General features: G+C 37.5%; 1 protein-coding gene across 1 annotated transcript in view; it reads right to left on the minus strand.

Moving 5' to 3' along the window:
• The window catches only part of LOC148956118 (circadian locomoter output cycles protein kaput-like), a 519,799-nt gene extending 505,301 nt beyond the window's left edge, over nt 1-14,498 (minus strand). The window contains exons 1-2 of the mRNA XM_089094058.1: nt 14,431-14,498; nt 2,811-2,977 (exon numbers count right to left, since the gene is read on the minus strand). Coding sequence (XP_088950184.1) covers nt 2,811-2,964 — 154 coding nt within the window. The 5' untranslated portion in view covers nt 2,965-2,977; nt 14,431-14,498. The remainder of the gene's footprint in view (nt 1-2,810; nt 2,978-14,430) is intronic.
• Between the last annotated feature and the right edge of the window lie 588 nt (nt 14,499-15,086).

Genomic DNA, 15,086 nt, shown 5'->3' on the forward strand with positions numbered 1-15,086 from the left:
ACAAGGTGACCCCACCCTGGTAGGTGTTGTAGTCGGAGACTACTTGTGGACATTTGACCTGCACGTAAGACCCCTGGCGCTTGTCATACCGTTTGACCTCTGTCTTCTCTTCTATACCTTTTCAGTTTGAAGACAAGAGAGCCACTTTGTTATCATACCACTGGGTCACGGCTACTTTTCTATCTGAGCGCACAGACATGACAGAGGTCCCTCTGCCCTTTTCTTTTCATTTCTGTTTCAGTAAAAAGCGTTGGGCCGTTGGCACCCAAACGGTTCTTCATGATAGTTCAGGTCGCAATTATTTTTCTTTCAGACAGCATATAGAGGAGCTTAATAGACCAGAAGAATCCTTCAAAATTGAGGTATCTACTTTCTGGTATGGTCTACGACAAGCGCAGAATGATCCCAACTGACAGGCCATGTGCTATCAGCTGTTATTCTAGGGTGGTGGCTCCCTGGTAGATTTGGAAGTCAAGTATCAGCCCTGAGGAGCTGGCGAGGACAAAATTCTTTAATCCAACCGGATAGAGCTTGTTGGGGACATATCGCTTGAGAGTCGACATACCCTGGAAGGGTATCATCAGATCGTCAATTGAACAGTTTCTGTCACGTGGCAACTGGAGACAGATATTCCTGAAGTTATCAAGGATCGGCTGCACCTTCCAAAGCCTATTTTTTTTTTTTTTCGTCTGAGATTTCTGAATCAACAACGATCTTCAGGTTTGACTGGATTGTGAAGAATCTGTCTCGAGTCATCTTTTGTGATATGGCATCCACCCTAAACTTCCCAGACCAGTACATGCGGATCCGAGGAAACTTGAGGTTCCCCATCAGGATGACAATGCCAACAAAAATTTTCAGCTCGTCTGGAGTTACATTCAAGCTTTTGTGGTGGGCCAACTGATAGTTGTAGTTCATGCAAAAAGCTATACGTTCGAAGAAGCTCTCCGGGTAATATTGCAAAAAGAATTGTTCTGTACTCCAATCGTCGTGGTCCTGGAAATGAGCGGGGCCCACGTCCGGGCCACGATGATTATCGAACCGCCGAGACTTCCTCCAGGACAAGGTTGCTGCTACTTTTTCAGCCTTCAAGCGTTTGGCACGGGTTGCTAAGGGTATTTCATCATCAGATTCTTCATTTTCAACATCTGGAAGAACAGCATAACTGCTTGATGACGGAATGGCTGCAACAGCTGGTTCATCATCACAGTCTGAACACGACAAGGAGTGGTTTTTTATCAATTCCTCATCATCATCTAAATCAGAGAGGTCCAGGTCACTCTCATCGAGCATTCCAAGGGCGTCATCAAGGGAAACTACAATAAAGGAACAGGTTCAGTAAGCTTGAAACTAATAGCTAGATAGATAGATAGATAGATAGATAGATAGTGATTGGCAAAAGAACTATCACAAACCCTAGTGGACCAAATTTGCATTTCTTAGTAAAAAAAAATACAATAACAAAATAATACAATAGCAACACATAGTTACCACTGTAACGAAAACACGACAGGTAACAGTCAGAAAATACAAAATACAACACTCATAAATATAGATAACAAATATAAAATATTTTAAATGTAGTAAAATAAAAAGATAAACAGTGTAACAAATAAAATAAACAAATATTCAACAATGAAAAATAATATATACAAAATAGTTTAATTTTTAGCAGACTTACGGGCTGTTAGTTTGGTTGATTTTCTTTGCAAAAATGGGAATTAAAGTTTTTTATAAAGTAGGGAAGAAAAGGGTATGGGAGACCGAAGGGGGGTGGGTGGGCAAACTTTAGGGGGGGGGCGATTTCTTATGGGTGAGTGGCGGCTAGGTTGTTGCCAATTTAGTAAATAAAACAATCATTGGCTTCTGCTATCCCCATTTGAATCAAGATTTGAACTACAAAAATCAACCCTAGCTTTTTATTCGATTGGAACCGCCTGTCCACAGACGTGGACATGGAGGCTTTCCAAGTTCCCAAAGATGGCACTTATCAAACTAACTGCTTTTAAAACTATCTAAGCACTGTCTACAATCAAGAGAGTACACCTGATTCTTCTCAGAACTCGTTCTCACCACTTTCTTTTTTTTTTCTTACCTTTGCTTTTTTTCATCTCCTTATTTTAGCCTTTTCTAGTTTGTAAAAACACCACTAAAAGTCGCAGAAACTTTCTGAAAAAAATCGTAGATGGCTTTCCACGTCCAAAAAGCACGTTGAAACAACGAAATCTTTGCTAGATGGCGAGGCCTTTGCACAAAAAATATTTTATGGGGGTGTCCACCCATAAAATATATATATATATATATATATATATATATATATATATATATATATATATATATATATATATATATATATATATATATATATACTCATTAAGCATACCATCATAAGTACTTTTTAATTTTAGCTGTGTTTAAGACGAAAAAAGTATCCTATTGATTCGTTCAACATTGTAGAGCTATGAGCTTCGAATAAAACCCATAACTTTGACTACCTGAAACTCGCTTTCTGATAACTACAATCAGCAAAACAAACTATTTAAGAAGAAAAGTTCATGATTTTAAGTGGGGAGAGGAGGGTCAAACAGCCAATTATATGTTTCAAAATGGACTTTACGATTTCTTTTGTAATATTTAAGATACATTTTTTTGCCTAGAAACTTTGTTCTCAGTATGCTGCTACACGAGTAGGGTCATTCATTTCTTATATCAACTTATTTATTTAAATGACTAAATTGGGGATCTATTCAGTTTTATTTCAAATGCAAAGCGTATCCTAGCAATTGTTTTGTAACACACTACGAACTTACATTGATTGAGTCGTAAGTAGGAGGCTGCTAATCGAAGGGTGGAAATTTTGTCCAATTTGCGAGGAGCGTTGGCAACGAACGGGACTATAGATCCTAATTCACTGATGAATCCATTCAACTTATCCCTTCTCTGTTTCTCAGCAATGTTCCTCATTATACGACTTGAACTAAAAATAGACAAAATTTAATGAAAAGCTAGCCGCAGGATATGACCATATCAAATTTTTGTTTTTTTTTTCTTTCTTTTTTTTTAACACAAATATTAAACACTGGCAAGACAGTTTTTTTTTGAATAGTTTTAGAAACCACCAAAGACAGGCAATCAACTCTAAACAAGAGTAAGGGGGCACAAGGGGAATGCCTGAATGCAAGGAAGTCTAAGTACCCGAATAATTCAAAATACTAACTCAATTTTAACAACACAAAAGGAGTTTTTTTTCCAATTTTGAAAAAAATTACAGGAGTGAGGAAAACTAAAAAATTCACCCCCCCCCCCATCCTATTATTTCGAAAATAATGGTACTGCCAACTGATTAGAGACAGCTGATTACAGGTCTTAGGTCAAGCATGGAAAACAGATATCAAAAAATAAAACACGTTATAAAACTTATTTTAGTACTTATAAGTATGTTTAGTACTAATTTTACAAAGGGTTGACATGTCAAACCTTACTAAGATAGGAGCGTGTGTCCGTCCAGAACCACTTTCGCATAGATAAACATTTTGTACTGCTTCCGCACAAACTTTAAACTCATCATATCATATACATCACATCTCATTTCAGCAGGTATGCCCCCCCCCCCATACAAAAGCCCACAAAATTCTCACAATGAGACTTGTGCTGCCTTTTTTGCTTCACTATGACTATTGACAAAATGTTTGTTATTAAAAATTATTAAGTTGGGCAAGTTACAGTTGGGCAATCCTAACCAAATTTGTCGGGCAATCCTAATCAAAACTTACACTGTTAGGCAACTAGAAACAGAACTTACACAGTTGTAATCAAAACTTACACAGTTGGGCAACTAGAAACAGAACTTACAGAGTTGGGCAACTAAAAACAGTTGGGCTACTAAAACTAGAAACAGTTGGGCAATCCTAAATCAATTTACATTAAGTCCATGCTTCACGAATGATGCTTTATTTTCAACAGAAATTTCTAAGCATTCCTGAGTCTGCTGAATACAATTCTTTGCTTTGAAATAAATCTTTTGATAAGTAACCTGAATTTTATTTTGACGTCTTTAATTGTGACATAAGTGCATTTAAGTTTGAAAACAGCCGATTTAGAAGTTCAAAATAGTTTTTTTTTACGTTACTTTACATCAGTGTCATTAATTAAGCTTCGCGCGTTGATGAATTAGAACAAAGCCCCCCCCCCCACCAAAGGGAAGGTATTCCTCATTTTGTAAAAATTATGCGGATTTTTATCAGATGCATATGTTTCAAACAACTTACTCTAAATTTAGGGAATTTTACTTATTTGAAATTACCCTAATAATCAACATATATATATATATATATATATATATATATATATATATATATATATATATATATATATATATATATATATATATATATATATATATATATATATATATATATATATATATATATATATATATATATATATATATATATATATATATATATATATATATATATATATATATATATATATATATATATATATATATATATATATATATATATATATATATATATATATATATATATATATATATATTTATCCACAAGAGTTAATTCTTGAGCCTAGCTATGGGATGGGACACTCCGACAATTTCTTAGATTTAAATATTTATATTTCAAATAATAATAAATTAGTTTTTAAATTATATAATAAAACGGATGATTTTAGTTTTGAAGTAATTAATTTTCCATTTCTTGAAAGTAATATACATTCAAATATTACTTATTCGGCTTATTATTCCCAATTTTTTAGGTATGCAAAAATATGCAGTAATTACACAGATTTTAAAAATATATGTAAAAATCTGAGCGAAAAAATGATCTGACGAGGTTTTTCAGCCAAAAAAAATTAGTTGGCAATTCAAAAAAATTTAGTTTCATGTATCATGAACTTTTAAGTAAATATACAAAAAATTATAAAGAAATACTGAATGATATTTTAATATGATTTCTCTTGCGCTTTTCTTTTTTTTCGAAGTTTGAGTTTGTAGGGGTTTTCAAACAAGCTTGAGGATCTTTAAATTGGTAATTGGTTCCAGATACCAATAAAAGATACATCTGGACATGTCTTCATTTGTTCCAGAATGGTCTGTTTCAGTGACCTCTGGGATTTTAATATGGAAACATTGAAAGACTTTTTGTATGTAATTTTTAATAGCTTGACTAGTATGCATGTATTTCACAAGTTTTACCTGACATAGGGTTACCATATAGATCATATGGTAGAGGCTCCACCGTGCCGGGTAAAGAATGTAAAGCCTCGAAACCCGTTAAGGCAGGTGGTATTTCTTCTGATGAGCCCTAAATGGAAGGTTCTACTTGGAAATATTTTGCTAGATTTAAGTTGCTTTTGCTGGTAAATTTACAACGACTTACATTTATTGATGACAACTTTGCATGGATTTGGACTTTTCTATTTGGTTGACGGTTCGGGTATACTATTTGGTCCTAGGTAGTTGGATAGATGGGTAACGTAAAAGCCTCGTTCAAGTGCACATTTGTCTCAATTGCTGGATTAGGACGACAGTTTTTTTTTTTTTTTTTTTTTTTTTTTTTTTTTTTTTTTTTGCCAAGTAATTACCTCTTAAACATTATATATATATATATATATATATATATATATATATATATATATATATATATATATATATATATATAAATATATAGATATATTCTTTTTTTAGTTACTTTTTTTCACAGATTACGAAGGAATTTAAATCCCGTCCATGAGTTGATCCAAATCTCGTTCATAGTCACAAAGGCAGACCCAAAAAGTATTTTGACTCTTAAACTATAATAGCTAAAATAATACTAATATTTTGCGAATAATAGGGGTAGTCTAGTCGCTTAGTCAAAGGTTCGTGAAAATTTGGAAAAAAAGTGTGAAAGTTGGTCCACAGGTCAGTTTGATGTGTTCTTTCGAATGAGACTGGGGCACAAGTGATCCGATCAACTTAGGAGGGGGAAACAGGGGGTAAAAGTTACCCAAAAGGGGTAAAAGCAAAAAAAAAATTCTTTTTCGCTATTTTAGCTTCATATTCGGTGTGTATACTTGGTATTAGACAGAAATTGTAGCCAAGTGATGGAAATGGTGCTTGGAATGTCTCACAATCAAGGGGAGGGTTGGGGTGGGGTGGTGGTGAAAGTATCCTAACAGGGGGGAAACGGGAAATATTTGTTTTTGCCTATTTCAAATTGTATTCTGTTTGTTTATTCAATATTATACAATCACTGATTTAATGCCATGGCGAAAGTTCAGAGGATGTCCTGGGAGAGGAGAAACAGGGGTACATATTTCTCCCGGGGGAAATGTTAAAGAAGGGAAATTTCTGATCTGCTGTCTCTTAGTTTGTTCTCGCCATTTCAGGAGGCATTCTCAAGATCGAGTGGTACAGTACTACATCCTAAATCCTGGATAGGGGAAAGAGGGGAAACTGGGGGGGGGGTAAGGGGAAAATTTCAAACTGAGTTTTTTTTCAATTTTGGCTGCGGCAGTATTCTACTGGGAGTAGGTAGCAAACACTGAGCAAACGAAACCGGGGATAACAGCTGTGACACGCAAAACTACAACTGTATCCTCCCCTCGCTTCCCCTCCTTTAAGATTAAAATCCGCTACTATGAATTTTGTTTAAATATATGACTCTAATAACTGACGGAAGAAACAAAAATAGGTAAAAATAAGAAAAAAAAAGAAAAGTGGTACGTAGTTGGTGCCCTGGTTCAGCAGCCTATTCATTGCTGGTATCAGATCTGTAGCACGCTCCATTACAGGCACACAGATCAGTGCACAGCAGTGAACCCTTCATGCGCTTGCATGATGGCTAGCAGGCTTTCTTGCAGCCACACTTGACCAGTTCTTTGCACGCCTTGGAAGCGTCGGGTAGCGTCGTCCAGATAGGATGGCACTCATCATTTACGAGCTTCCATCCAAATTCAGAGGGGGAAGGAGGATTCTGATTGGGGTCAGCTACTCTTCCCCAAATTTGGCCAGCCTGAAAGTGTTCACGTCTGGTCTGCTGAAGAAGGGCGTCAGATGTTGGTGGGAAGCGGTCGATCTGCCGTCCCTTGGCAAAAAGCACTTTTCTCGCTTCGTCAACACCTTGGACTTCGCTTGTCCACTCATAGCATAAAACTACAAATCTCGCCAGTAGCTCTTGCGTTTGCGGTCTCGTAGCAGTCACCACAGACGACAAATCCAAGAACACGTCAGTTGCATTGGGATAACCTCTCCAAACATCAAAGGCTTTCTTCTTTCCAATGCCAAAAGGAAGATACTATATCACAGCCTGTAAACGCGTGAAAACCCAGGCAATGCTTTTAACCTTTGGGGGCCAAGCGTATGATGAATTTCGTGAGCTGGGATGATTCTGTGCTGCCGCTTCACACCAAAGTCCAAACAGAGCTCAATAAGTGAGACGCATGAGCAAGCGGCTACAGCTAGCACGAGCACATCTGCATCTACGGTTCTTATCGTAACTTTTTGGTTACCAGACAGGTAGCAGTGACGAACGTGGAGGATAATTTGCGTATCTGCCTCTTCATGATCGCAAGGGACCAAATCATCCCGAGCAGCTGACACCGAAGGTAAAACATCTGAATCCTTTGTGCTATAAACTTCTTTTCCAAATAAAGTCATGCTTGCCAAGCAGTCTGCTAACAGGAAGAAAGTTGCTCTTTGTTTTCTTCGGTACGGAGGAAAGCAGCCCAATTCCGAGGGATAGGAGTCGATTCTATTTGGCTGACTCCACTCTCTGAAACCTCTCCTTTCTCTTTCTCCTTTCTTCAAGCTACTTTTGATGAACCTGTCCCATATAACGTCGACGCGACTGACCGTCTTTAGTTGGCTATGAATGTACGGTAGAAAAATTGTATCCGCGTAATCTTTGAAAAATTTGTAGGAGCCAGGTGTCAGATTTTGCAATTTTCCTAAGGGATCCGCTGTCGGACAGTGCAGGGGGAGTGGGCTGGTTATCGTGCTTGAAAAACTCGTCCATGTCACCGTCACGAGACTGACAGGCAATGTACAATCTACCAAACAAAGAACAACTGTTTTTCAGACTAGAAATCTCTTGTTTGGCCTTTGACGGTTTCTTGGCCATCACACTTGTGAATAGTGGCAGGTTATTTTTCTTTATACCATCTGTGACTGGCATGGAGCATGTTGTTAGTCGCTCTTCGGTAAACTTCTCATATTAGTCGAGTCCAATTTTGTATGCGTTTTTGGTGCTGTGTACTACATTACTGGGCATGACCTTCTTCGTTTCAAGGGTAAGAAGGTAGTTTTCTGATTCAGCAAATGGATTGCCCCTTCCTTCAATGACTTGAAGAAAATTCTGAACATGGCACATGAATCGCATGTGTAATTTTGGTGTGTCTTATTGATGCTTCAAGTTTTCTTCAGAAGAAGGGTTTGTGAAACTTTCTTCATGCTCCTCAATGACCCTTTGAACATCGGGACCTGATGTGATCGATCGAAGCATGGCATCTGGGTTTTTGGTGAGTCCAATCAAGCCCGCTGTTCCTTTCATTTTCTCGTTCATCTGTTCTTGCGCTTGAACCATTGCCATGTAAGAAAAAGTATGTTTTGTGTTCCGAACTGTGAAGTTTCCTTTCATAAACTCACAAAATACAGCTGGGTTCTGGGTAATGAGGTCAATCATGTGTCGGACGTGCACCGACAACCATCTGGCTTAGTGCGTGCGGTCCAGAGAGAACATCAACCGCAGAATATTTAGCAGAGCATCGACATAAAGCATAAAATCTGCCTGGCGGATGGATCGTACGAACATTAACAAAATCAGTTCAATATCAAGTACAGTTGACCAGTAACTAAACTGAGCACTGAATTCTTTTCCTGATTCACACCATTCACCATTCATCACGCCATGTCTCTCTCTTCTCAGCAGCATACTCATCATATGCTATACAGGGTAATCTATACAGAATAAACACTTACCTTTTTATCGTATTATCAAGTTCAGATTTGTTTGCATAATAAACGATGAATCATTGCCGTCTCAGTTTTTCGGTTCATCGACTCTTGCACCGAGGGGCTACTGACTTCAGAAATATGGGTGAACGGAGAAACAGCAGTAATGTTTCTGGTATTGTAAGTAATTCTTTTGGAATTTTTAAGGATACTGGAAAAAATTTGTAAGAAAAAGATAAAAATCGAAGCCATTCGTGACCATTTTCACCCCTTTACCCCCACTCCCTAAGTTACTAGGCCACTCCCAGAAATTTCCATTACTTTCTTCTTCTTTTTTCTAATACCCGAGAATAAAAACCGAATGCCGAGTTAAAAATGGCAAAAACAAACATTTCCCATTTTCCCCTGCTGGTTGAATTTCACCCCCACCCCCCAGGGTGGTGGAACAATCCAAGCACTTTTTCCATGAATTTCCTTCAGTTTCTATCTAATAACGAACATACTCACCAAATATCAAGCAAAAATAGGCAAAAAGATACTTTTTCGCATTTTCCCGCTTTGAGTTAATTTACCCCTTGTTTCCCCCCCCCCTTAGGGTGGTCGGATCGATTGTTTCCCAATCTCATTTGAAAAAACACATCAAAATGCATATGTGGACCAAGTTTCATACTTTTTTCCAAATTTGCACGAACCATCCTGTTTTGTGGACTAAGCGACTAGACTAGGGAAAGTGTTGTACTTTTGACCATTAAAAAAAAAAATGTTATTACGACAACTGTATTTCAATATGAAATGATTTATTATATTCATGACAAACTTTAGTTCTTGATACACACATATAAACTCTGGAACCTTTATTGCATTAAGTTTTTTCTAGGGTAAATGTAGGTCACAAAAATATACGTTAAATGGTCAGAGGTACAACATAGGTCATTGTTGGAACCCTTGGTCCCAGTTTTGTCAGATAAATGTCCCTCCCAGATTCATTTCTTTGGGCCCCTTCAATATTTTCCTTCCTTTAATAATAAATATTAATTTTCCTATTATTTTCCTTGACGCCATTTTGGGTCATTTTAACTGCGTATGTGCTTAATTGACCACGAGGGAAAAAGTGCGCAGTTAGGGAGATTGGCCAGTATGTTAGGAGCCCTGGGATTGGCTGGAAAGACTCATTTACCACCCCTAGTAACCCCACCGCGTGCTGCGGTTAGCGGGCGGGGAGAATTTGTCCATTTTTTAGTTAGTTCTTTTTATACACTTATACAGCGTGAGTGTTAATACAGTAAGCCTTTTCTATGTACTCTTTTAACTTTTCAGCTTAGGTCGAAACTAAAGGGTTAATTAGAAAACCGGCCCATAAAACAAATGGGAAGGCTGTGCCACCCTATCGGAAAAACGAAATACATGATACGCGTGTTCAAAATGTTGATAATCCACAAAGGGGTGCGGAAATAAATAGACAAGACAATATTGAAAATAAAACGCGCGAAATTGATTTTTCAGGAAAATTTGCAAATAATAGAAAACTTGAGAACACTTTTAATAAATATGAGACGCGAACAAATTCATGCCAAAATGAAACACCGATTGAAGCAGAAATAAGGAGACGAAATTTATTGTACGCATTTGTCTTCTGAAAGTTCGAGAGATTTTAGTAGAATATGAAAAACCAAATGTCAGAGTTCAAATCCCATTTGATGACGAATTATTTATTTAGGCGGTAAAAATAAAGAAGACTAGAAGAGAGACAAGAGATATTAAACAGAGCTACAATGAAGAAATGCAGTCAAGGATGGACACTGAAGTCCAATTCAGATTTCATGACGATTTATTTAATGCTACTACAAAACAAAATAAGACTAGAAGAGAGAAAAGAGATATTAAACGGATCTACAATGAAGTAATACAGTCAAAGATAGTTGACACTGGAGTCGAAATCAGATTTAACGATGATTTATTATTTTGCGCGAATGACAGAATTGAGAAAAGTAAAAACGAAAAGAGGAAGGCAAAGAAGAGACAAAATTGGGAGATTCAGCCTGCAGTGGCGAAAAATAAAAATTATCTGGGCTGTGCCTAGCTAAAATAAATAATAAGGAGAAAAATAAAAAAAAATGTTGTATGGGCTAGGCCTTGAAAAAATAAATAATAAGGGGAAAAAAGAGGTCAAAGACCCATGGGGAATAAAAGAAGATGGTTACAAAAGAGAGATGAATGAACTACAACGGGTTGGGGGAAAGTTGGGAGATATTGAATGTCGAGTCAGATTGGAAAAATTTTGAAACGAATCTGAAATTAGTATTATCAATTCAAAAGATATGTCGATCCTTTATGAGGGGGAGGAATCCCATGGGGAAGATCCCCTGCGGGAAGTCGCAAAAGATAGCCATTTTCCTCAATGCACAACTGGCGGACAAGCTGTGATCCCGTTACCGAGATTTTGCCTTTCTGATCCGGAGTCCATTGGAAATACTCTCTCCCAGTCACTTCATACTTCACCTAAACCATTGTCCAGTAACCCTATTCATAGTTGTTATTATTCATGGGAATCGACAATTATTTCTGGCAAATTGTATTCAGTGGGAGATGTATCCAAATTTCATTTTTAATTAGCATCAACGTATATTCTTCAGTTAATTATCCCGGGGGATGGGACCCAGAGAAAAGCGATTCATGGTTCGCTCAAAATTTTACTTCATTTCCCTAAGCCCTTATCGTTTTCACAGGCCTGTGTATTTTCGGCCTTAGACTATTGGAAACTATACCAAGGCACAATTTACTTTTTTATCAAGATTTGGGGTTGTTTCCACAGATGTAAATTAAGAGGCTAGTGCAGCCAAATTTTTCACGATGGCTGGCATCATCACATGTGCCAGAAACTGATTCTCTGCTCCTCTCAAATGTAAATTCGTGAGAGCGAGAAAATGTGTTGTTTTTTATTGTGCTGTGCACAATGCATTTCTACGAGTCCCGAGGACGACATCCTGCAATTATTTCCAACGGAGGAGGAAGAGAGGCTGCTGAAAGATGAGGAAAACTTCATTGTACCCCATACTACTCGGCAAGGCAGAAACCCTCGCACGGCAGGAACTCTCAGGAAGAAATAAACCTGGAAGACCTGGAAGACCTGGAAGACCAGAGGAAGCACAGGCATTGGTAGAAGAGAAGATACAAGTCTAATGATTTTGAGTTTAGTGTTATGACATTGTGTTTGAATTTCCAGCCAATCCAACGGGGATGTGGGCCATTTATCTTAGGGGGGAGGTATTGGAACCCTTGGTCCCAGTTTTGTCAGATAAATGTCCCTCCCAGATTCATTTCTTTGGGCCCCTTCAATATTTTCCTTCCTTTAATAATAAATATTGATTTTCCTATTATTTTCCTTGACGCCATTTTGGGTCCTCTTAACTGCGTACGTGCTTAAGTGACCACGAGGGAAACACTGCACAGTTAGGGAGATTGGCTAGTATATTAGGATCCCTGGGATTGGCTGGAAAGATTCATTTACCACCCCTAGTAAGCCCACCGCGTGCTGCGGTTAGCGGGCGGGGAGAATTTATCATTTTTTAGTTAGTTCATTTTTATACAGCGTGATTGTTAATACAGTAAGCCTTTTCTATGTACTCTTTTAACTTTTCAGCTTAGGTCGAAACTAAAGGGTTAATTAGAAAATCTTATCGGTAAACTTTGGCTTTGAATGTGGTCATAGACCATCCGATCACGTTAGTATAAAGGAACCGTTGGAGTAACCGCGGAAATCCCACTAATTTGGGGCCAAAGAGCGATCGTCCCCCTCCAGTAAGTGGCATAGCAACTCTTTGCGCCATTTTTGCCTTTAAAAGTGGTGACCCCGCACGTAAACCTCCAATAGTCATGTACCTTTGACCACTGTACCTTGTACCACTTTCATAAATAAGTAAAAAAATTGAAAGGAACATATTTACTGCTCGTTTTTAGAAAGCATCAACTATTCTAAATTAAACATTGACAAATCAATTTTGAATCGCTGATGTTCCATTTGACGAGCAGTCCAACAGGTTTTCACTGGAACTGGAAGTTTCAATAAAATATCTGATTCATCAATGCGATACTCTTTTTGATCAGTCCTTACAAATCTAAAAGAGTTTGTATCACCTAGTTTCTTTAGATATTTAATTTGTAATTCACTTTCAAATAAGTCTACTACTTCTGAAACAAAATGTTTCACACTCGTTTTGCCAGCCAACTTCACAACAACAAAATCGCCTTTAGAAATTTTGTTACTTTCAAAATTACCCTGATCTTCCTAATTGGCCAAACCAACAAAATGTGTGTTATAATCTTCATTATCATTCATCATCAATTGAGTATCTGGGTCAGAATCAGATGTTGAATCAACCTCAAATAACTATTTCGTTGCTTTCTTCTTTCGGCTCACTCTTTTTCTTTTCCGTTGAAAATGAAAATTCATCTTCTGTGAAAATATTTTCATTTAGTGGCCCTAATCCTGCTACCTAAAGGCCATTTACAATGTTAGTCGGGCAGAAGGCCTTGGGATATACAAATTCAACTAAAGAAGCAACATCATATACAGTGATAGACTTGCCAGAATCACCAGGTGTCAACATCCAATCATTTGCTGCCACATTATAATAGGTTTTGAATGGTCCAAAAACAGACCTGTCTAGTGGTTGCATTGTGTGACTGGTGTGGGGATGAAGTGTTAATAAATTTATCCCAGAAGATTTTGCCAAAGGGATCGCTGGTATGGTCCCATGACCCTCGTGGTTGTCCATCAGAAGATTCACTGGTGTGGCAACTGTTGGCTTGACGTGCTTAATAAAGTGTTTCAGAAACTCTAGGAATAATTTTTCATTGGACCACCTGACTGATTTGCTGCTCCAATAGTGCCTGGTGGTACACCTATCAGCATAAAATCTTTAAAATTGAACCTGGGAAATATTAACTTAGGTGGAATGCTTATGCCAGCAGAATTTATGCCGGCTATCACCGTAATATTAGTGCCGCAATGCTTCCAATTTGTTTTAACCCCTTAGGGGACAATATCTTGGGTGGTGTGTGAACCGTTGACAAGCCGGTCTCATCAACATTCCAAATATCAGACGGCTGAAAATCATAACGGTTCAAAATATTCATTTAATTATCAAAGACACGCTTCACAGTTTTTTTTGTTGAAAACTGTGTTGACCCGGCGCGATCAGTTGGCTTTGGTTTTCTTAATAAGAGTTCTTTCAAGAATTTCTCCCTGAAATCCCTTAACCATTGTTTACCAGCCATTTTATTGTTATTCCATGATTGGGGATAAATTTTATTATTGGTGGCCGCATACTGGTAAGCTAACTGCCAGACAATTTTCAAAGAAAGACCATACTGCATAATGGCTGCTTCGTTGACAACACTCAAAAGCAACCTTTCATCTTCATGACTGAAAACCTGATTTACATTAAGGTTTCGTCTATAAGCAAATTTGGTCTCACCAGCGGTTTGAAACCTTTTCAAATGAAATTTCAGTGTGGGTTTTTCCAAGTTGAAATGTCTGACAGCTTCACCAATTCTCATTTTTTCCCAAAAAATTTGTTGGACAGCTCTCTTCATGCCTTCCTTGTTGAGGGCAGGTCGTGTTTTCCCTGTTTTACTCCTCGGCATTTTCCCTGAAATGAATAGGCTAAATAATCATGTAAAGAAATATCAGGGAATACAAGTAATAAATTGGTTTAAAATACGTACACTGTTTCGATTCAAAAAATTTTGATCTGCCCCTTCAGGTTTTTTTCTGAGAGATTTCTTAGCGTCTAAGCTAAATATCCTTTCCGATTTGTTGCAAGGTTATCAAGGCTACTCAAACAAAAAAAGGAGGAAGGAGGATGCATTCTAAACCTAAATAAAGCCCGTCCAAAATTATTTTGAAGACAGAAAGCAGCAACTATAGTGAGTTGTAAGATACAATTGAAAATTACTGCAAGTTGATGAACCATCATTCGTGCTTCACCAAACCATTATAAATTTATCACCATTTTCATGGTGAAAATGGAGATAAAATGGAGATAATGTAGGTTATACCATTTTCATAGATTTATAAGCAATATAAACCTTGCTGGTGAAAAATTCACCTTAAAAAAAGAAAGAAAGAAAA

The sequence above is a fragment of the Artemia sp. Qi Xiang Cuo genome, chromosome 1 (assembly GCF_049724085.1).
Source record: "Artemia sp. Qi Xiang Cuo chromosome 1, ASM4972408v1, whole genome shotgun sequence".
Lineage (NCBI taxonomy): Eukaryota > Metazoa > Arthropoda > Branchiopoda > Anostraca > Artemiidae > Artemia > Artemia sp. Qi Xiang Cuo.